Raw genomic sequence first — 24,932 nt, 5'->3', positions numbered from 1 at the left:
ACTCTGCTTCAGTGTTACTTTTAACACTGCTTCAGTGTTTACAGTATTGTTCAAAATAATAGCAGTACAATGTGACTAACCAGAATAATCAAGGTTTTTCGTATATTTTTTTATTGCTACGTGGCAAACAAGTTACCAGTAGGTTCAGTAGATTGTCAGAAAACAAACAAGACCCAGCATTCATGATATGCACGCTCTTAAGGCTGTGCAATTGGGCAATTAGTTGAATTAGTTGAAAGGGGTGTGTTCAAAAAAATAGCAGTGTGGCATTCAATCACTGAGGTCATCAATTTTGTGAAGAAACAGGTGTGAATCAGGTGGCCCCTATTTAAGGATGAAGCCAACACTTGTTGATAATGCATTTGAAAGCTGAGGAAAATGGGTCGTTCAAGACATTGTTCAGAAGAACAGCGTACTTTGATTAAAAAGTTGATTAGAGAGGGGAAAACCTATAAAGAGGTGCAAAAAATGATAGGCTGTTCAGCTAAAATGATCTCCAATGCCTTAAAATGGAGAGCAAAACCAGAGAGACGTGGAAGAAAACGGAAGACAACCATCAAAATGGATAGAAGAATAACCAGAATGGCAAAGGCTCAGCCAATGATCACCTCCAGGATGATCAAAGACAGTCTGGAGTTACCTGTAAGTACTGTGACAGTTAGAAGACGTCTGTGTGAAGCTAATCTATTTTCAAGAATCCCCCGCAAAGTCCCTCTGTTAAAAAAAAGGCATGTGCAGAAGAGGTTACAATTTGCCAAAGAACACATCAACTGGCCTAAAGAGAAATGGAGGAACATTTTGTGGACTGATGAGAGTAAAATTGTTCTTTTTGGGTCCAAGGGCCACAGGCAGTTTGTGAGACGACCCCCAAACTCTGAATTCAAGCCACAGTACACAGTGAAGACAGTGAAGCATGGAGGTGCAAGCATCATGATATGGGCATGTTTCTCCTACTATGGTGTTGGGCCTATTTATCGCATACCAGGGATCATGGATCAGTTTGCATATGTTAAAATACTTGAAGAGGTCATGTTGCCCTATGCTGAAGAGGACATGCCCTTGAAATGGTTGTTTCAACAAGACAATGACCCAAAACACACTAGTAAACGGGCAAAGTCTTGGTTCCAAACCAACAAAATTAATGTTATGGAGTGGCCAGCCCAATCTCCAGACCTTAATCCAATTGAGAACTTGTGGGGTGATACCAAAAATGCTGTTTCTGAAGCAAAACCAAGAAATGTGAATGAATTGTGGAATGTTGTTAAAGAATCATGGAGTGGAATAACAGCTGAGAGGTGCCACAAGTTGGTTGACTCCATGCCACACAGATGTCAAGCAGTTTTAAAAAAACTGTGGTCATACAACTAAATATTAGTTTAGTGATTCACAGGATTGCTAAATCCCAGAAAAAAAAAAATGTTTGTACAAAATAGTTTTGAGTTTGTACAGTCAAAGGTAGACACTGCTATTTTTTTGAACACACCTCTTTCAACTAATTGCCCAATTGCACAGCCTTAAGAGCGTGCGTATCATGAATGCTGGGTCTTGTTTGTTTTCTGACAATCTACTGAACCTACTGGTAACTTGTTTGTCACGTAGCAATAAAAAATATACTAAAAACCTTGATTATTCTGGTTAGTCACATTGTACTGCTATTATTTTGAACAATACTGTATATGAGTCCACACTCAGAGTGTTAAATTAACACTGGGGAGTGTTAAATTAACACTGCTTCAGTGTTTATATGAGTCTAAAACCTTTAGATAAAATAAAACCTTTCCAAAATAAAAAAGTAAGTAAGTGAAATTTTCACTTATTTGTCACAAAATCTTGAAGTGTTCCTGTAGCTCAGTGGTAGAACATTGAATTAGCAAGTGCAAGGTTTGGGGTTCGATTCCCCGCGAACACATGATAATTGAAAATTGTTAGCCTGAATGCACTTTAAAAATAGTATGTCCAGCTATAGACAGGCTCTAAAAACTGCTAGGGCAGAGCATATACACAAACTCATTGAAAATAACCAAAACAATCCAAGGTTTTTATTTAGCACAGTGGCTAAGTTAACAAATTACCAGACGCCACCTGATTCAAATATTCCACCAACGTTAAATAGTAATGACTTTATGAATTTCTTCACTGATAAAATAGATAACATTAGAAATACAATAGCGAATGTTTACAACCATAGGACAGGAAGAGCTAAATAAACTTATCACTGTATCTAAACCAACAACATGTTTATTAGATCCTGTACACACTAAATTACTGAAAGAGCTGTTACCTGTAGCCGAAGAACCGCTTCTCAATATCATAAACTCGTCGTTAACTTTAGGACACGTCCCAAAACCATTCAAGCTGGCGGTTATCAAGCCTCTTATTAAGAAACCAAAACTAGATCCTAGTGTACTGGCAAATTATAGGCCTATTTCAAATCTTCCATTTATGCCTAAAATTTTGGAAAACGTTGTGTCTGCTCAATTGAGCTCCTTCATGCGAAAAAAAATTATCTGTATGAAGTTTTTTGATGCAGAAAAGCTAGTTCATGCATTCATGACCTCTAGACTGTACTGTTGTAATGCACTTCTAGGTGGTTGTCCTGCTTCGTCAATAAACAAGCTACAGGTAGTCCAAAATGCAGCAGCTAGAGTCCTTACCAGGTCAAGAAAATATGATCATATTACCCCAATTTTACAGTCTCTGCACTGGCTACCTATTAAGTTCTGTATCAGTTACAAATTATCATTACTTACCTATAAGGCCCTAAATGGTTTAGCTCCTGCGTACCTAACTAGCCTTCTACCACGTTACAACCCATCACGCACCCTAAGGTCACAAAACGCTGGACTTTTGGTAGTTCCTAGGATAGCAAAGTCCACTAAAGGAGGTAGAGCTTTCTCACATTTGGCTCCCAAACTCTGGAATAGCCTTCCTGATAATGTTCGGGGTTCAGACACACTCTCTCTGTTTAAATCTAGATTAAAAACACATCTATTCTCCAAGCATTTGAATAATGCATCTCTTAAATTGTGAGTGTAGTTGCATCTGATCAAATGTGCATTTTTATTCATTACCTTGGGTTAAACTAATTAATTTTACTTTGTTGGATCAGCAGCTATGCTAATGATGTCTCTATTTGTTTCTATGTTTTGCCACACAAGCTCCAGTCTGGATCCAGAACACCTGAGAAGAGATGATGCTGACCCTCAGAGGACCTCAGATGATGCTGACCCTGAATCAACAACAGAACTAACAATATTACTACAAGTGTGACTGCATCATATAATAATTATTAATTAATAATATGAATAATGTTCATCGTCTGGCTGACTACGTCTTGTATTTTTTTCTGAAAAATCCTGTCATATGCACATAAACTGACAGTCACCACTTATCAAGTCGAGTCATTTTTATTGTCACATCACCACAGCACATGTGCCTCGGTGAGTGAAATTCTAGGGAGCTTGCTCCAGAAAAAGCAGAAACAGTTAACATATAACCAACAGACTTCAACAGGTGAAAGTGACTATTTAGTGAAGCTAAATATTGTAGAAAAGTAATTTTCTGTAAAGTTGCTTTGTAATGATTTATATCGTAAAAAGTGATATACAAATACAGGGAGTGCAGAATTATTAGGCAAGTTGTATTTTTGAGGAATAATTTTATTATTGAACAACAACCATGTTCTCAATGATTCCAAAAACTCATTAATATAAAAGCTGAATATTTTTGGAAGTAGTTTTTAGTTTGTTTTTAGTTGTAGCTATTTTAGGAGGATATCTGTGTGTGCAGGTGACTATTACTGTGCATAATTATTAGGCAACTTAACAAAAAACAAATATATACCCATTTCAATTATTTATTTTCAGCAGTGAAACCAATATAACATCTCAACATTCACAAATATACATTTCTGACATTCAAAAACAAAACAAAAACAAATCAGTGACCAATATAGCCACCTTTCTTTGCAAGGACACTCAAAAGCCTGCCATCCATGGATTCTGTCAGTGTTTTGATCTGTTCACCATCAACATTGCGTGCAGCAGCAACCACAACCTCCCAGACACTGTTCAGAGAGGTGTACTGTTTTCCCTCCTTGTAAATCTCACATTTCATGATGGACCACAGGTTCTCTATGGGGTTCAGATCAGGTGAACAAGGAGGCCAAGTCATTAGTTTTTCTTCTTTTAGACCCTTTCTTGCCAGCCACGCTGTGGAGTACTTGGACGCGTGTGATGGAGCATTGCATGAAAATCATGTTTTTCTTGAAGGATGCAGACTTCTTCCTGTACCACTGCTTGAAGAAGGTGTCTTCCAGAAACTGGCAGTAGGACTGGGAGTTGAGCTTCACTCCATCCTCAACCCGAAAAGGCCCCACAAGCTCATCTTTGATGATAGCAGCCCAAACCAGTACTCCACCTCCACCTTGCTGGCGTCTGAGTCGGACTGGAGCTCTCTGCCCTTTACCGATCCAGCCACGGGCCCATCAAGACTCACTCTCATTTCATCAGTCCATAAAACCTTAGAAAAATCAGTCTTGAGATATTTCTTTGCCCAGTCTTGACGTTTCAGCATGTGTGTCTTGTTCAGTGGTGGTCGTTTTTCAGCCTTTCTTACCTTGGCCATGTCTCTGAGTATTGCACACCTTGTGCTTTTGGGCACTCCAGTGATGTTGCAGCTCTGAAATATGGCAAAACTGGTGGCAAGTGGCATCTTGGCAGCTGTACGCTTGACTTTTCTCAGTTCACGGGCAGTTATTTTGCGCCTTGGTTTTTCCACACGCTTCTTGCGACCCTGTTGGCTATTTTGAATGAAACGCTTGATTGTTCGATGATCACACTTCAGAAGCTTGGCAATTTTAAGAGTGCTGCATCCCTCTGCAAGATATCTCACTATTTTTGACTTTTCGGAGCCTGTCAAGTCCTTCTTTTGACCCATTTTGCCAAAGGAAAGGATGTTGCCTAATAATTATGCACACCTGATATAGGGTGTTGATGTCATTAAACCACACCCCTTCTCATTACTGAGATGCACATCACCTAATATGCTTAATTGGTAGTAGGCTTTCGAGCCTATACAGCTTGGAGTAAGACAACATGCATAAATCAATCAATCAATCACCTTTATTTATATCGTGCTTTAAACAAAATACATTGCGCCAAAGCACTGAACAACATTCATTTGGAAAACAGTCCGTCAATAATGCAAAATGATAGTTAAAGGCAGTTCATCATTGAATTCAGTTATGTCATCTCTGATCAGTTGAAATATTGTCTGTTTTAATTTGCAATCAAGTCAATGATATCGCTGTAGATGATGAAGAGGATGATGTGGTCAAGATACTCATTTGCCTAATAATTCTGCACACAGTGTAAACTTGAATTGAATTGAATTGAATTGAAAACGTATCTGGTAATAAATTAATAGTTTTATTGCTATTATGAAATCCTTAATGGCAATAATGCAATCCTCACACTACATGCATCAGTAATGAATTTTTCATCCTGCAGACTTTATTCTTTTATCAGATTTTTTTATTTTAAGTATCAGTTAATTATTGTTGATTTTATCCAAATTGTCAAGTTACAAGAAATGAATGCTTAATATCTTTAATATTCATAGTTATTTAATTATATTGTCATTGTTTTGTTTTTTTTATATATATTTTTGGCATGTTTGCCTTTATTTTATACAGGGCAGTACAAAGAGCAGACAGGAGTCAAAGTGAAAGTGAACTTCTACAGGACCACGGGTCGGTGTTCTGTCAATTTGTCCTACACTGTCAGACTTTGCTATTTCTCACTAAAACAGTGGGTAGTACAATTCGACACAGAAAAATGCTACTGTAAAGTTATGGTTTATTAACGTCTACACCTACCCCACCCCTAAACCTACCCTTACAGTACTGCAAATACAGTAACAATGTGTTATATTTGCGGTTGTAGCTAGAAGGGATACAGCTACAGGAAACTAACAATAAATATTATTTTCTACCAATTAGATTGTTTTTATTAACGTCTACACCTACCCCAACCCTAAACCTACCCTTACAGTGATGCAAATACATTAAATATCTTTGTCAGCATGGGAAAAAGGAAGCAATATTGATGTGTGTATGCACAGTAAACCCTGGTAGAAAAATCTGACGGGTGGATAAAATGTCAGGACACCGGGACTCGACTGGAGTCTCCCAAAGTGTGTTGTGTCAGAGCACTGCTCATGAGGCTGTTGGCTCTGACATCGTTTTTTATTGCAGAAAAAAGATCCTTCAAACAGCTGTTGGTTTGTGTTTCAGGTGTTCCTGCTGCCGACCGAGATAAAATACAGAGAAAGTCAGTGAAGGAGGGAGAATCTGTCTCTTTAGATCCTGGTGACATAAAAAACACAGATGATGTGATGAGATGGTATTTTAATGACTCTCTCATCGCTGAAATCACTGGAGATCCGAGTGAGATCTCTTCAGATGATCAGTGTAAAGAGAGATTCAGAGACAGACTGAAGCTGTATCAGACTGGATCTCTGACCATCATGAACATCACAAACACAGACTCTGGAGATTATGAAGTGAAGATCAGGAGCAGAAACTTTATCATCCACCGTCATCGCAGCATCAGTATCACCAGTGACAATAACTTCAGTGTATCTGGTGAGGATAAATTAGTTATTCCCTTGATCAAGTTGAGATAGTTTAATGATTTGTATCTGTTCAATGTGGCCTGTTTGACCAAGAGAGCTCTCATTATTAATATATCATTGAGATAGTCTCTTCACCATGTTATGCATGTTGAATGAAATATTTGTCATAAAGTGATCACCATGAACAATGTCTATAATCAATGTTACAATGATTATACAATGTTACGATGAGTATACAATGTTATGAATTTCAAAACCTGATAACTCAGTATTATCTCCTAACACAGTAAACATTGTGAAACAGGATTCTGTCTTCAGTGTCTTTTCTCTTATGTCCAGAGTTATCTGGGGTTCATTTATTATTTATATGAAAACCCCTAACGTATTTCTGTTCTTTATGAAACTATCAAGAAAAACTAAATTCTTGTGGTTTTGTGTTTGTGTAATTGATACATCAGTTCTGTTCATTTTTACCTTCTCTGAATCCGTTTTCTTTCTTTCAAGAAAACGGTGTAGAAGACGCAAAAGTGGTATTCCCAAAAGTAATCTATCAGCTGTGCTTTAATTTCACAGAGGTGTATATAGTATAATGTGCAGTCTATATAATTATGTTGTAAGCATTAAGTTATTCTTAAAACCCTTGTTTGGTGTAACGTGATGTAATCTTTATCTTCATACTTGCTGCACAATAATAACTTGCAATATATTTATGCATCATGACCCTGAATGTGTGGTTTGTTCCTGTGATCCACTAATGAAAGAGAAAGAAAGAAATGTATTCCTATCTGTTTATATACAGATATAGATGTATATATTTTTATCTTTCACTCTGTTCATTTCATATCCGTTGAGCTTACGATAGACTTTGGTTGGTTATCAATCACTTTTTAGGACTTGTCATTGTCACACATCTGCTGTGTCTTGTTTTTGACTGTTATGTTGAAGTTCTGAACTCTCAGCTGATTAACCTAAACCAGGTTTAGATATGACCAAGAGTAAGTTATGAGGGGCCGTACAAGCCATAATTCATTCTGGCACTCTCTCACACATACATTCTCCATTCACATTAGGGCTGCACGATTAATCGCATGCGATTGTCATGCGTGTCTTTGTCAGTAAAGCCGGTTCTGTGATTAGCAGTAAATGTCCACCACCTGGTTTCAAATGGAGCGGCACTTCCCAGCTAGAATTTTTTTTGTTCTAAAATGTTCTAAGAACATTCCCATGGATTGTTCTAACAATGTTTTTAGCGGGTAGTTTTATTTTTGTTCCCAGAACGTTCTCTCAAAAGATAGGATAATGTTCTCTAAAAACATTCTACAAATGTTTATCAATAACATTATTAGAACATTATTCCCTAACATTCTAATTAAGATTTAAGCGGATGTTTAGATGTGGATGTTGATGTCTGTTTAAAAGTAATAGCTTGGTTTGATGTCACCATAATGCTGGTAAGTGTTGGCTTTAGTTGTGCAATTTGACACTTGACTTGTCGGTGTTGCTTTTTAGCTGCTGTCATCTTTATTGTGGCTAAAACAGCAAATGAATATGTGGTTCAATGGTGCTGTTTGCTTGCTGATGATTGATATGTCTGATTACTTGTTTTCACCCAAGCTACTGTGTGGTGTTAGTTAAGTATTATTTATTAAAGTGACTCAATGGGTCAACAACCTGACACCCAGCTGAATTTAAAGCAGATAATTTCAAGGATTTAAAAAAAAAATACTTTGCTTTGTCACACAAACATCAAGATTCAGTGTATGAATCTCAACAATGGCGACATGCTTTATGCTGCAATGTATTCTGGGTACATCATGCAAAACTCATCCGTGGCACCCAGAATGCATTGCGGCATGAAGCATGTCACCATTGTTGAGATTCTTACACTAATTCTTAAGGTCTCTGTATGTCTAAGCATCCTATGGTTTGAAGTGATTCTAAAACAATGTAGTTTAAAAAGATCAGATAAAAATAAAATGACATAAATTGTCAGGATCCTGTGTATTACAACACATCTGTTATAGTCATTAATATTAAATTAATAGCGTAGAACAGACTCCTGGTAAAATCAGTTGATCAGATTGTTACATTAAGACATTTTTAATATCAGCCAGTAACCAACATTACCTAATGACATAACCTAATGCGATCTACGGCTCTGTATATTAGGTGCGGCTCCATTTGAAAGCAGCTGATGGACATTTACCGCTAATCACAGAACCATCTTTACTGATGAGACACGCATGACAATCGCATGCGATTAATCGTGCAGCCCTAATTCACATACATATATTCTGGCACTCTCACACACATACATTCTCCTTACACATACATATATTCTTGCTTTCACACACTTACATTCTCCATTCACATACATCTATTCTTGCTTTTGTAACGGGTTGTATATAGGTTCTGTTAAATTCCTGCATAAATGGGGACAGCGTCGTCTGCTGGCGTCACTTTGTATTGCGCTGCGGTGCTAAAAATAGCGAATTATGGGTAATCCACAGCAGAACTTCTGATAACTGCTGTGGTAAGTCGCATGTTAAATGCTGCAGAGACAATATTAGCCAAAATGCTTTAAAGCTCACAAAAAAATGTTTTATTTTACTGTATTTTTGTTTTGAAGTAGTTAAGTGATGAATGCCGTTTGTTTGGCGTCGAGTGAGTCATTAAATTAGGCTCAGAGCTGAATGTTAAATGTAGCTTATGTTGCATGGCTTCAAATGCTATTCCTTCATCTGACTTACTGTGCGTTTTGTAGGGCTGTTTATGTCTCTGTCTGCAATGTCGTCATGCTTATTATCCTGATTCAGTTTGGTTTCCCCATATGCAGGTAACTGATATTGAATTTGATGTTGGCTTTTGTTGTGATAAATGTATGATGTTATTATAACAACTATAATGAATATATATTGAAGACACTGTATTGTTTAACATATTGAGTTTTCATATACCAGAAATGTTTTAAAAGCTGAAGATTTTATTTTATTTTATTTTACATTATACTGTGAGAGAGCCAAAGTACTGTAAAACATGTATGACTGTACTTTTGTTAAAAAATAATCATACCACTATACGATCACAGTTGAACCAGTTTAATAAAAAAGAGCAGAACTTCTGATAACTGCTGTGGGCTGTTTATGTCTCTGTCTGCAATGTCGTCATGCTTATTATCCTGATTCAGTTTGGTTTCCCCATATGCAGTTGCAGCTCCACATACACAACACAACGAGGCTGACGCATGAAGAACCGTTACATTGGTGCCGTGACTGTGAGTAAGTGGACGTCTGCCTGCCATTGAGGGACCTCTGTAGCTGTGGCTTCGTTTGGACATCGTGGACTGTGGTCTTCTGAAGAGGACATCTCTATGTTATCCTTTGCTCAAAAAAGACTCTTCCTGCTCTGATTTTTTTTATTTTTCCTATTATTATTTTGGGTCAGTTTTCTCCTGTTAGTTGACTTTTTATTTTTTTTCTGCTTTTGTTTTGAAGTGCAGTCATAATGAGCGAAAATGGATTTGATTCGCCGGCTCGTACTCCAGCTTCTGTTGGTAGGGGGAGAGGTGTACTGCAGCTACCTGCTTCCTTTCTTGATAGTCCTTTTGTTGGTGGTAACGTTGCTTCAGGAGTGAATAGGGTTGACTTTTCACTTGATCCCCCTGACATTACTGATATGCGTAACCCACATAGGCAACCAGTCACTAATTCTACACCGCACACTGAACATGTTGCCCCTGATTTGTTAGATCAAGTAGGTTCAATTGCTTTAATGATTGGAGAACAGATAGCCGACAGTATTATATCTCGTCTTAACACACCTAGCCTGAGGTCAGACACACATAGCAACCCACATATTGGCAATACCACACTGACTCGACCTTCCAACACTGTGGATATATCCCAGGCTCACTTGGTCACACACAGGAACGTCAAAGAGCCTCCTTCCTTCAGAGGGGATGGATCTGACCCAGTTGACATAGAGGAGTGGGAAGATCTGATGAGGGCATTTGTTAAGAAGGGAAACATGAATACTGCCGAACATGTTGAGGAGATACTTGTTCACCTGCGGGGCAGAGCAAAAGACGTAGTAAAATTTTGGATTAGGAACAGCGAATCTGACAACCAGTCCAGCCCCAATGCTATTTACAGTCTGCTTCGTAAGCATTTCAGTTGCAGTCAGTACTCACCAGTTCCCCTCTCTGACTTTTACAACACTTTGCCTAATGAGGATGAGGAGCCTTACGATTACTGGTTGAGGCTAAACAAAGCAGCAGATGTAGCCTCTGAATGCTTGAAGGAGCAAGGCAAATCATTTGATAATCCAGGAACAGAGATTGCCCACATGTTTATCCGCCATTGTCCCAGTAAAGATTTGGCTCTGACTTTTCGATCCAAGTCCATTGAGAAGTGGTCTGCCCATGAAGTGCAAGCTGTGTTAAATGCACATAAATCAGAGTCCAACTTCAAACCTGCTAACTTGTCTTATGTTGGTAGGACTGATAAAACAAATGTTTGCAAAGTTGATGTTAATGCAGTTTCCATTGCGTGTAAGGACTCTGGATCACAGCCGTGTGGATCTACAGATCAGGCTAATCTAGAGAGAGTAATCGACATGCTAGAGAAAGTTTTAATGCGCAATTCCTGTGTACGACAGCCTAACCCAGGTCGACGCTATGCCAGATTCCCAAGAATTGATGGTTTAGATGCCTTACCTTGTGCTATCTGTAACGATGGCGCTCACTCTGCTCTAGTCCACTGCCGTGAACATCATTTATGTTTTCAGTGCCTGTCACCCGGCCATTCCCGACGCAACTGTCCTGTACCACGGGCTACTCTGCCTCCGTCCAATCAGGGAAACTAACAGATCTGCATGAGGGGGAGGGCAGTGTAGATCTAATTAGTCAGCCTCCCATTTGTGATACTGAGGATTGTGAGTCTGTATATGAGGTACACAAAAGTATTGCCCCTTCTGACAAAACTGTTATTTTTCAATGCTTACAGCATGTCCCCATGATTGACAGTCTGTTCTATACCCCTGTGTCTGTCGAAAATGGCCCAATGCTGAGGGCACTGATTGATAGCGGCTCTATGGCATGCACCATAAGCGAAGCAGTTGAAACTAACCTGTTGAAAGCCAATCCTACCTTGATAACAATTTCAGCAGATAATATCTTCATTGTTGGATGTGGAGGTCACAGAGTTTATCCCAAAGGGATATATGATGTCACAGTCTCCGTTTATGGATGTAAAATGATAATCCCTGTTCTGGTTGTGCCAGGTCAGACAGAAGAACTGATTCTTGGCAGCAATGCCATCAAACTGCTGTTGACTTTACTGAGGACCACCGTTGGCTACTGGAAGTTGATGAACATGCCAAGCGGAGATGGAATGGATGAATCCTTTCAGTTTTTGTCTTTACTCTCTAACACAGAGAGGTGGAAAGGTGATATTGTTCCAGACAAAGTGGGTACAGCCAAACTTAAAGGCAGTGTAACATTGCAACCACAGAGTGAATATCTAGTTTGGGGTAAACTCCCTAGCAATGCCATAGTGTCTGTGGGTAGCACTGTAGTCATAGAGCCCACCCAGTCTAACTCCAGGTCTAAACAGATCTTGGTCGGCAGAGTTATCGCACCACTATTTGGTGATGGTTTAGTTCCAGTTAAACTAGTTAACCCCACTAATCGCCCTGTTACACTGAGAAGGAATGCAAAAATCGCTGATGTATCCCCATGCATTGCAGTAGAGGATTTCACAGAGGCTGAAAGTGTCCAGTGTAACATCCAGTCCAGTGCTCAGTCCAATCACATCGCCGAACAACCTCTTCAGTCGGAAGAGGAGTTAACCAAAATTTTGAGGGACCTGGGATTGAAAGATTTAGACTTAAGTGCATGTCAAGTGTCTCTTGAGTGGAAGAACAAACTCTTCAGCATCATCACAACTCATGAGTCTATTTTCTCGAGGAACAAGATGGATTGTGGCTTGGCAAAAGATTTTGTTCATAGGATCCGTTTGGTTGACGACAAGCCGTTTCGTCTACCTTATCGTAGGATACCACCAAGTCACTATGAGAAATTGCGAACAGCCCTGAATGACATGGAGGAGAGTGGCATAATAAGGAAGTCTAACAGTGAGTACGCATCACCTTTAGTAATTGTGTGGAAGAAAAATGGTGACCCCAGGATCTGTAATGACTTCAGATGGCTCAATGCCAGGACAGTAAAAGATGCTCATCCTCTCCCACACCAGTCGGATGCACTCGCTGCTCTAGGCGGAAATGCCTTCTTCTCCACTATGGACCTGACATCCGGTTTCTACAATGTGCCACTACATGAGGAAGACAAAAAGTATACAGCCTTCTCATCACCATTCGGACTCCACGAATACAATCGAATGCCTCAAGGCCTCACAAACAGTCCTGCTACGTTTATGCGTATGATGATGTCGATTTTCGGTGACAAGAACTTCACCAGTCTGTTGTGTTACCTTGACGATCTTTTGGTTTTCGCTCCAACAGAACAGCTTGCACTCGACCGACTGGAGATGGTATTTTCTAGGTTGAAGACTCACAATTTAAAGCTTGCACCAAAGAAATGTAATTTTCTGAGAAGATCTGTGAAATTCTTGGGCCACATTGTTTGTGAGGATGGAGTCTGTACTGATCCTGAGAAAGTTCAGGCCATTGCTGATGTGCAGGTGTCTGATTTAATGAACTCGGATGGCGTCACTCCTTGTCCTAAGAAAATTAGATCGTTTTTGGGTATGGTGTTGTATTATCAACATTTTATTGAGAGTTGTTCAGCCAAGGCAAAGCCCCTCTTCAAGCTTATCTCCCAGCCAGACACGCAGTGCTTCAAAAAGAGAGGGAGGCATCCTAAAAAGAAAGTTCTACATGTTAAACTCACACAATCAGATTGGACTGAGGAATGCAAATGTGCATTTGAGACTTTAAAACATGATTTGCTTACAAGTGTAACATTAGCTCACCCTGATTTTGATGACCATTTCATATTGGCCGTGGACGCTTCTTTCGATGGGTTGGGTGCAGTACTCTCCCAGATCCCCAGAGGCAGTGACATGGCGAGGCCAGTGGCTTTTGCGAGCAAGACACTCTCACGCTCCCAAATGAACTACCCCGCGCACAGGCTTGAGTTTTTAGCCCTAAAATGGGCAGTATGTGATAAATTCCATTATTGGTTGAAAGGTCGTCATTTTACAGCCTGGACTGACAACAACCCACTCACCTACATACTCACTAAACCAAGACTTGATGCGTGTGAGCAGCGTTGGGTAGCAAAGCTGGCATCCTATAGTTTCGATCTGAAATATGTGCCAGGTGCTAAGAACATAGTGGCAGATGCACTCAGCAGAGAGCCTTTTGTCCAGTCTAGCATCAGTCATCGCCTTGTGACGGAGCCATATCATGCTTTGTTAAATCAACTGAATGGTGTGGTGGATGAAACCGTTCAAGATGCTTTCAGATACACAAACAACTGTCAGCTTGTGAGTATGGATGTTGACTCAGGCTCAAATCTTCCCCACCCACTTTCCCAGGGCGAGTTTACATCTCAGGAGATCTCCGCTCTCTTGGATGCACATTGCTCTGGTGGGACAAGCCGTGTAATGGGGACGGGGGTCATCCCTTATCTGGAGAAAGAGGATTGTGCCACTGCTCTGCCTAAAAGCACTCTTCTGACTATGCAGGAGCAGGACAGCACCGTGAGTAGAGTTATTTACTATGTCCAGAGACACAAGAGACCTGACAAACATGAACGTGCAAAGGAGTCTCGTAGTGTAATCAAGCTGCTCAAGCACTGGAACAAACTCACATTGCAAGATGGTATGCTATATAAAGTGAAGAAAGATCACAACATGAACAACAAACTTTATCAGTTCATTGTACCAGATTGCCTGAAACAACAAGTTCTTCATGGCATACATGATGCTGCAGGTCACCAAGGACGCTCACGTACACTCTCACTGGCCAGACACAGGTTTTTTTGGATGGGTATGGCGCATGATATTGTGCATTATGTCAAAAACTGCAAGCGTTGCATTCTTGGTAAGGCGCCAGAGCCTAATGCTTGTGCTCCCTTGGAGAACATTCACACCACAGAGCCTATGGAATTGATTTGTATTGATTTCTGGTCAGCAGAGCAAGGAGACAAGTCAGTTGATGTTCTCGTAGCGACAGATCATTTCACCAAGATGGCCTTTGCTTTTCCGTGTAAGAATCAGTCTGCACAACAAGTGGCTCGCCGATTATGGGATGATATGTTCTGTATATATGGCTTCCCGAAGCGTGTGCATTCTGATCAGGGGGCTAATTTTGAGAGTAAGCTCATCAAGGAACTGTTGAATATGGCTGGTATAAAGAAATCGGCCTTACCACCCGATGGGTAATGGGATCACCGAGCGTTTCAACAGAACCCTTGGGAGCATGATCAGAACCTTACCCCCCAAGTCCAAATCAAAGTGGCCCCAGTCGCTAAGAATGTTGACTTTCTGTTATAATTGCACTGTCCACGAGACAACCGGCTTTGCACCCTTTTACCTCATGTTTGGGAGGATTCCCAGACTTCCCATTGATGTAATGTTCCAACATGCTTTAAAGGATGATCATGTCATTACTCACTCAGAGTTCGTATCCCACCTCAAAAGAGACCTTAGTGAGGCAGCAGAGGTTGCTCAGAGGCACAGTTCAGCTGAACAGGCTCGTCATGCTAAGCTCTATGACCGCAAAGTAAAAGGCTCTCCATTGATTGTTGGTGACAGGGTTTTGTTGGCAAACAGAGGTGAAAGAGGAAAACGGAAGGTTGCAGACAAATGGGAGTCAATTCCTTATGAAGTGTTGTCAGTAAGATCAGCAATCAATGTCTACCGTGTGAAGGATACAGTCACTGGCAAAGAAAAAACAGTTCACCGGAACTTGCTCCTTCCAGTCAGTTTCCTGTTGAGAGACGATGAAGTTGACTTGTTGTCTGTTTCCCTGTCAGTTGAAGCAGGCAGTGATCCTGGTGATGCTTTGCCTCATGACCAACTTGATGGTGATGAAAAAACATTGCAGTGGATTTTGAAAACTGGAAAGAATGCTGAACTTGATGAGGTTGTTGTCGACTTACCTAGTTCATTCAATGCAGTGGAGAATATTCCTGTGGATGATATTGGCGATGACAGTCATGGATGTACTGGCCGGGACAGTGATGTGAGCCAGTCATCATTCCTAGACGATCAGTCTGCCCACAGTCAGCCCATACAGCTCCCCACACACTCGCCAGCTGATGCACATGCACATGTTCCCAGTAGTGTAGACTTAGAATCAGTTGAGCCTGTAATTTGCACCCAGCCAAAGCAAGACATGACTAGGATTGGTAGGACCATTAAACCTCCAAAGAGATTAATTTGTGAGATGAATGACCAGGTTGTGGAAGATTCAAGGTCTTCCGTGGGTTCTTTTGTTACTCTTATGAGACATGTTTTTGCAGTGTAGCCTGAGACTTTACAATGTGCCGTTTGAGTGTAGACGGATACTCCATTTTTCTCTGGAGTTTTTGAGCTGTGTCAATTAGGAGGGGTGTAAACGGCATCTCTTGTGTCTATGTTAAGGTTTAGGTTTTGGTACCAGCCTATCCTTACATATCTCTATAGGGGGAGTTTTGTAACTGACTAAAAGGCAGTAGCGCTCAATGTAATTCTTTTTTTATTTTTATTTATTTTATTTTTTTTTTTTTCAGTTCTTCAGTTTTTTCTGTGTTGGATGCGCTTCCCTGATTTAGCAGTAATTTAGGGGGGTGTATGTAACGGGTTGTATATAGGTTCTGTTAAATTCCTGCATAAATGGGGACAGCGTCGTCTGCTGGCGTCACTTTGTATTGCGCTGCGGTGCTAAAAATAGCGAATTATGGGTAATCCACAGCAGAACTTCTGATAACTGCTGTGGTAAGTCGCATGTTAAATGCTGCAGAGACAATATTAGCCAAAATGCTTTAAAGCTCACAAAAAAATGTTTTATTTTACTGTATTTTTGTTTTGAAGTAGTTAAGTGATGAATGCCGTTTGTTTGGCGTCGAGTGAGTCATTAAATTAGGCTCAGAGCTGAATGTTAAATGTAGCTTATGTTGCATGGCTTCAAATGCTATTCCTTCATCTGACTTACTGTGCGTTTTGTAGGGCTGTTTATGTCTCTGTCTGCAATGTCGTCATGCTTATTATCCTGATTCAGTTTGGTTTCCCCATATGCAGGTAACTGATATTGAATTTGATGTTGGCTTTTGTTGTGATAAATGTATGATGTTATTATAACAACTATAATGAATATATATTGAAGACACTGTATTGTTTAACATATTGAGTTTTCATATACCAGAAATGTTTTAAAAGCTGAAGATTTTATTTTATTTTATTTTACATTATACTGTGAGAGAGCCAAAGTACTGTAAAACATGTATGACTGTACTTTTGTTAAAAAATAATCATACCACTATACGATCACAGTTGAACCAGTTTAATAAAAAAGAGCAGAACTTCTGATAACTGCTGTGGGCTGTTTATGTCTCTGTCTGCAATGTCGTCATGCTTATTATCCTGATTCAGTTTGGTTTCCCCATATGCAGTTGCAGCTCCACATACACAACACAACGAGGCTGACGCATGAAGAACCGTTACACTTTCACACACATACATTCTCCATTCACATACATATATTCTTGCTTTCACACACATACATTCTCCATTTACATACATATATTCTTGCTTTCACACACATACATTCTCCATTTACATACATATATTCTTGCTTTCACACACATACATTCTCCATTCACATACATATATTCTTGCTTTCACACACATACATTCTCCATTTACATACATATATTCTTGCTTTCACACACATACATTCTCCATTCACATACATATATTCTTGCTTTCACACACATACATTCTTCTTTCACATACATATATTTCTACTCTCACACACATACATTCTATTACACATACATTTACTTCTATCTTTTTTGGTAATCCATTACTTCCTGTTTAAGCAGGAAGTCATTCTCAGACCAGGAAATACATGTGCAAGACCTGATCAGCTCTTCCTCACAATTTTAAAGTTATACTATCCAAAGTCATCCTTTAATCTTTTCAAGTACATATTTTAAGTTTTGAACTTGAGCATATCATTATGCAACCTATGTGTTTTACAGATCTGTGTACAAGTGTTAAGACACTGATTTTGATTGTATTAACAGGGCTTAATGCTAAAGCTCATTCTGATTCTGATTCCAACATGGCGGAGACCGTGATATCAAGGGAGGGGCTTTGTGCTATGACGACAACTTCTCATTCTCAATAGCCAGCTGAACGTAGGCCACTGTATCACTGCATTCTCTTAAAGTGACAGTCTTTATATTAATCGAACAGAAACAACAAAGAAATCACTCACTGCTCCTGATTAAAAAACTTTTGTAACAGATTGTTCAGTTTCTCCTAATGTTGGCTCGATGGTCAAATGGGTTGGTAGTGATGCCCCCTCTACTCAGATGTGGAAATCTATGATATCTGAAGTTGTAACACTAGAAAGATTGAGGTATTGTCGCAATGGTAAATCGCACCTGTTTAAAAAATGGGAGAATATTTTTAAGTGCCTAAAGATTAAACGGTCATAAACAAAAACTGGATAAAGTTTAGGTACAATATTATGATGAAATGCTGTATGTAAATTGTCCACATGTTCATGAATATGTTAAATATTTCTTGTGCTGTGTTTTTTTTTTATATGTTTTTGTTTGTAATAATTAAAATGTTTAATAAAAAGAATATCTAAAAACAATATATATATATATATATATATATATATATATATATATATATATATATATATATATAAGATTTTGTAACTTTAATAAAGAACAATCTTTAATTTATAGTCAAATATGCAATGCTGTTTTACATTATTAAATTTCTGTACCTATTATTTTTGCTCTTGGTCGTAGTTAGATTTTTTTAAATTATAGTTTCTCCATAAACAAAGCACATACCAAACTGTTCCGAAATGTGACTCTTGAACCGTGAAACTGTGCCACCCCAATAATAATATATATATATATATATATATATATGTGTGTGTGTGTGTGTGTGTGTGTGTGTGTGTGTGTGTGTATACCATATAATTATGGTAGGCTTACAGTGGCTGTCTGATATACTTTAAAATAAACATTTATTATTTAAAAGCCCATTCATGATGATGTCCGGCACAATTATTTATTTAGAAGAAAATGTGTTGCTGCATACCCCTCTAACACTGGATAGTTGCGCCCCTGGTTTTACTATAATTAAACCATGGTTATTTTTCGTAAGGGAATGCATAAAGTGGCTGCATTTCGCTATAGGGCTACTAGAGTCCAAGTTCAAAATACAACTCTATAAAACTCTACAATGTGAATTATTGAGCTTTCTGAACCACTGAAAGCTGTAGAGTATATAGGAAGTATTTGACCAAACTCAACTATTTTTGCCAGAGAAACCAATTAACCTTTATTTGCTGGAGATTGGAGAATACAAAAGTTTTGCGAGGGAATGCAAACTAACTATCATGTTGAAGAAACAATACCTCACGTATTTATTGAATGTACAAATTCAGAGAATTACATTTTAAGTTTTTAATAAAATTATCAATTGAAATAAATAGTAAAGTCTCCCTTGATTTTACTAGAGAGAAGGGACTTATGAAAAGAATATGAAACTCTACTCCACACTCTGGAGCATAAAACACTTATTTACGTTTGTTGCCAGCCGCTCTGAAAAACCAGGAAGAAGAGTAGTCTCGGACAGCACTACAAAATGGCTGACACCCGTTATAGTGCACTATATAGTGTATAGGGATTCGTTTCCGACATAGCATTTGTCTCACTGTACAATAATAATAATAATTATTATTATTACACACTGTCATCTTCGTCCTTCGTCTCGCCACCCATGTTTAAACTAACAAACGATGTTGACGGCGTACAATCTTCTTTACTGCTTCAATTTACCGCCTGTAGTGACTGGCTAGCTGCCAAGACAGACGCGCTAGAATGACGTAGTTTACGTCACGTCACACGACACGCCCGTCTCAGAGCCAATGATAGCGCATTCTACACACAAGAGACACCGACCACTCTGTGCACAATGCATAGGCTTTTTAAAGTGCGAAAAAAGTAAATTGAACATACATATTCACGTTGCCTTTCGAAAACCGGGTCATTCGGTGTCCCGGGACAGGTTATTAAAAAGAAGGACAATCCCGGAAAAAACGGGATAGGTGGCAACCCTAACGTGATACTGACTTTCATTCAGTATCGGGACAACACCCTATTTTCTCCATAGAACCTGCGTTCATTTTTTTTGTGGAAAAGTGGTGAAAATGAAGGTCTCTGTATTACTCGGACTGTGTGCACTCTTCCTGTCTGGTAAGATATTGTATTTGTTACACTATTTTGTATGTATTTAAACAATAAAAACAAATGGCGCTGTGGCGTAGACTGGTGGTAACTTATAATGTTGTGCCAGTTTTGATTTAATGCAGAAACATGACGTTAATTCCGTCGCTATTGTAAAGAACAATGTCACTTATTATGAATATTTAACAGTAGGGTCGATATAAAGTATCTTATTTTGTTCGCTGTTTTTAAATGCGGTATTTGTGGGACGAAGGTTTGGGGATCGGGCATTGCACAAATTAATTATTAATGATCTAAGTAAATCTAAGTCAAAAAGGGCCATACAATAGTATATAAAAGTGCAATTGTATGCATTATAAGCACTCTATTTGAAAAAGTAATATAATTTTTATTTTCTGTTAATATGCCGCTGATATCATGTCAGAGAAGCAGGGTCAGATTAAAGTGGTCAGGGGCCCTAGGCTGTGTGACCATACCTGAGACATGTATTTAGTGCCATACATGCTCCACATGCAAATGGTAAGGTCAACTAATAAACACACTCAAACACATGGAGGAAGCCAATCTTAAACTATGGTTAACGTGGCAAAACCAATAGTACTGACCATGGTTTTTTGTTTTATTTGTTGTAAAACCATGGTTATTTTTTCTAAGGGTAGCTCCCCCGTAAGAAAATTTTGTTCATTTTAAATTTAAATGCATAAATCTGGTGCATTTTGAGAGCAGAATCAAGTGACTAGATGAATTAAGAAATATGTGCCCTTGTAAAAAATGTTGTGCTAATAGACGTTTCATCCACTTACAGCTATTTTTTAGATGTACAAAACAGCTCATTATGCTACTCTTTACTGTCACGTGGTATTTCTTATATTTTATTTCAATGTATTGCAAAATTAAACACTGCACAAATAGTTTTACTTCCTGCTTCATCAGTCTGTTCTTATAGTTTTACTGTTATTTTAGTATTCTTCTAGTTATTTACAGGAAATAAGTAAGCTATTTATGTGCAAGATATCCAATTTGATAGCATCAGGTTGGATATCTTGTACATAAATAGCTTACTTTTGTTTCACAAAACTAGGGGGATAGTTTTTTAGCTACCAACATGGGTCGTGTTGTTGAAATGTGTGGGTAGACTAAATACATGCAACAACGGCTTCCAAAACGATAAAATATCTAAAAGGGTCAATCTTTATCAACTACATAGAAACTATTTTCACAGCATTTTCTTGATATATTTTTGTTCTACTATCCCAAATGTCATTTAGTATTATCAGTTTATTTCTTTTCAGGTGCGTCTGGTGCGGATAGAGATGAGTGTGTGATGGGGGGAGATTCAGTAACTCTAAACACTGATGTAAAAACAAACCAAAATGACAGAATTAAATGGTTTTATGGTGACACTCGCATCGCTCAAATCACTGGAGATCTCATCTGTACAGATGTTGAGTGTAATGAAGGTGCTGAGAGATTCAGATACAGACTGAAGCTGGATCCTCAGACTGGATCTCTGACCATCAGAAACTTCAGAAACACAGATGCTGGAGAATACAAACTACAGATCAACAGCAGCAGCAGCAGCAGCAGCAGTGTAAAGAACTTCAGTGTTTCTGTCTGTGGTGAGTCATTTAGACACAAGTCCCAGACTAAAAATAACCAAAACAGTTAAGGTTACACTGGATATTTCAAAAGAATAGAAGCATTATGAAGATAATGATATTTATATACAAACTCCTGTTTATCAAGAACTGGCTGTTCCAAACGTTGTTGTTGTTTGTCCTTTTGACATTTATTTCTGTGAAAGTAAAAAAATAATAATATTTGATTGAATTGGTTTAATAATAATAATAAAAATTCCCAACTTTACCATGAAGAAAGTGTTTTTTTAGGTGCAGCTGTTCAAAGTTGAGCTGAAACTTTGCTAAAACAAAAAATCACGTGAGTTATCGTTAGTTTGAATATTGACAGGATTTTTTGTTTTTATTATTTTTTGTTTAAAATTTTTAACTACTTTTTTTTTTTTTGCTAACGGTGGTTAACTGCACGTTCAATTGCATCAATCTGAAGTTTGAAATCAAATCAATATGATCAATGGGTCTCATTCATGAAACACGAGCAGAACGAATTTGTGTGTAAATCGCGTGTAAAGTGGTTTTGGCGTAAATTTTCGGATTCATTAAAACATTCGTATTTTCCAAATGTTAGTTGGTACGAAAGAAATCTACACCTGCTCCCAGCCACGTGTAAATAGTGCGTTTAACGTCTGAACGTTTTGCTCATTAATACGGCTGCATTTTAATTCACCTTAATCGGGTACATATTTACACAGCATTTTGAAAAAATATTATATATAGTAATTACATAGGCCTACGGTTTTTCTTTTTACTTTTATAATGAGAGCTAGTAATAGGATCTGCAAACGGAACACTTTAATGAAATAATTAATTGTTTTCTGAGCAAACTAATAGCCCCTTAATTGTTACGGAAATTGTTTCCTATAAAATGGCCAAAATCAGGCATAACAAGAAACATTTAAGATGGCTGATATAGCGCTTTTGCTAGATTTGGCAGATAGAGCGCTGCGCAAAAGGTGTATTTTCAGAGACCGCGCAGACTTACTTGCCGAGAATGATGACTGGTTAATTAGTCGTTTCAGGCTACCCAGACCGGTTCTTTTGCATTTATGCAATATATTGGAGGACAATCTTAGAAGGCAAACTAGACGATCCCACAGCACACTTGCAGATGTTGTCTGTGCTTGGTTTTTTGGCAACAGGAACATTCCAGCGGGAGATTGCAGACAGGTCAGGGATATCTCAGTCATCCATGAGTCGCATCATCCCAGATGTTCTTGATTGCATAGTAGGGCTAATGCCCCAATATATAAAATTCCCCTATAACCTTGTCCATCAGTTGGAGGTGAAGCAAAGATTCTTTGCTATTGCAAACCTGCCAAACGTAATAGGAGCAATTGATTGCACACACATTCGCATTAAGGCGCCATCACATGATGCATTTCCATTTCTAAATATCATTCCATCAATGCTCAACTAATTTGTGATGCTAAATGTGCGCTACTTAATGTAGTGGCCCGCTGGCCGGGTGGTACTCATGATAGTTTCATTCTTCGGAGAAGCTCAGTTGCTAGACGTTTGGACAGTGGTGCAGTAACAGACGGATGGCTAATTGGTATGTACAATTTTATTTATTCACAACATTTGACAAATATTTGACGCTTCCCCTCCCCTCCCCTACACTCAGCTGACAATGGTTATCCCCTGACACCATGGCTTATGACCCCATTGATAAATCCCCAAAGCCGACAGGAGATGGCATACAATGAAGCACACGCAAAATCTCGGTCAGTTATTGAACGCACAAACAGTATCTTAAAAGGGCGCTGGCGGTGTTTGGACACATCAGGTGGTACACTGTTATACAGACCAGAAAAGGTTTGCAAAATAATAATGGCCTGCTCCGTTCTACACAACATTGCCATGGAACATGGTCTGCCAAGCCCCGAGGAAATAATTAGACCTGATCATGATATGGTGCCTCCAAGGTTGCCTATCCGACACATATAAATATCTCGTGCTGCAATTGCAAAGCAACAGGAACTAATTCTACGTTTCTAAGAGTATGTATGCATTAAAAAGCAAGCGCACAAAATAGTTTCAGTAAACTTTATTTCTTATGTTTAATAGCATCACATATTTCTCGTAGGCTTACATTTATTTCTTTTAATGTGTCATTTATTGCCAGCACAGCTTGACAAATTTTGATACGTGATCCGTATACCTGATACGCCACTATGTACGCTTGCAAATAAAATGTAGCGTTTTGAATGAACTTCCGATAACAAAACTTCAATTTCTGCAGCTGAGAAATTTTTCTTTTTCAGTCGCTTTTGAGAAGACATGTTGAAATCCTTCGTTTGGTGTCATAATATGATGCCCATATATAGTTGTCAGTCGGATTTAATGAGCGGGATTTATGGTAATTGAGAGTGAGCGTGCATGCGCGTCCCATTTACGACTGATTGGAATTCATTAACACACACACACATTTCACTATCACATCTGACGTTTACGAAGTTTTTGTGAATCAGGAGAAGAGTTTTCGGGAAGTTCTCTTTACGCGCAAATCACTCAGATATTTACTCGTATATTTACGAATGTTTCATGAATGAGACCCAAAGTGTTTTACAGATAAAATATGCAATTCAAAATATGAAACAACATGGAAAAACAATTTTTCAAGATATATGTACCTCATTTGTTGTATATATGTCAAGTTTTCAACTTCCAATCATCTGTTGGTTTGTGTTTCAGATGTTCCTGCTGCTGATCGAGAAGAAGTGACAAAGTCAGTGAAGGAGGGAGAATCTGTCACTTTGGATCCTGCCGTAGGAAGAATAGCATATAATGTGATGACGTGGTATTTTAACGAGATTCTCATCGCTGAAATCACTGGAGATCAGAGTAAGATCTGTACAGATGTTGAGTGTGATGAGAGATTCAGAGACAGACTGCATCTGGATCCTCAGACTGGATCTCTGACCATCACGAACACCAGAACCACAGACTCAGGAGAATATACACTACAGATCAGGAGCAGCAGATTCAGCATTCACCGTCGTCGTCATCGCAGCATCACCATCACCAGTGTGAAAAGTTTCATTGTTTCAGTCGTTGGTGAGTATAATTACACTTTACCTTGAGGAATTTTAAAATGCAGGTCAGTATTTTTAAATCCAGGCAGTAATAATGACTGTCTGTCTTTGTTTCAGATTCAAGTTTGTTTTCAGGTGCTGTAGCAGGAATAGTTCTTGCTGTTCTGTGTGTGGCTGCTG

At 38.7% G+C, this 24,932-nt stretch overlaps 1 protein-coding gene across 3 annotated transcripts in view; it reads left to right on the top strand.

The window, feature by feature from the left end:
* The window catches only part of LOC127987191 (dentin sialophosphoprotein), a 221,890-nt gene that overhangs the window by 174,395 nt on the left and 22,563 nt on the right, over nt 1-24,932 (top strand). Inside the window, exons 1-2 of one of the 3 annotated variants that reach the window (XM_052589444.1) lie at nt 19,505-20,089; nt 21,373-21,540. The exons of 1 other annotated variant lie outside the window; for it this stretch is intronic. In XM_052589444.1, the coding sequence (XP_052445404.1) occupies nt 20,044-20,089; nt 21,373-21,540 (214 nt within the window). In that variant the 5' untranslated portion in view covers nt 19,505-20,043. Of the gene's footprint in view, nt 1-19,504; nt 20,090-21,372; nt 21,541-24,932 lie in introns of those variants that run through there. One more of the 3 variants, XM_052589441.1, reaches the window with a different exon arrangement.

Source organism: Carassius gibelio, chromosome B22 (assembly GCF_023724105.1).
Source record: "Carassius gibelio isolate Cgi1373 ecotype wild population from Czech Republic chromosome B22, carGib1.2-hapl.c, whole genome shotgun sequence".
NCBI lineage: Eukaryota > Metazoa > Chordata > Actinopteri > Cypriniformes > Cyprinidae > Carassius > Carassius gibelio.
This window is presented reverse-complemented; position numbering and strand designations above follow the sequence as displayed.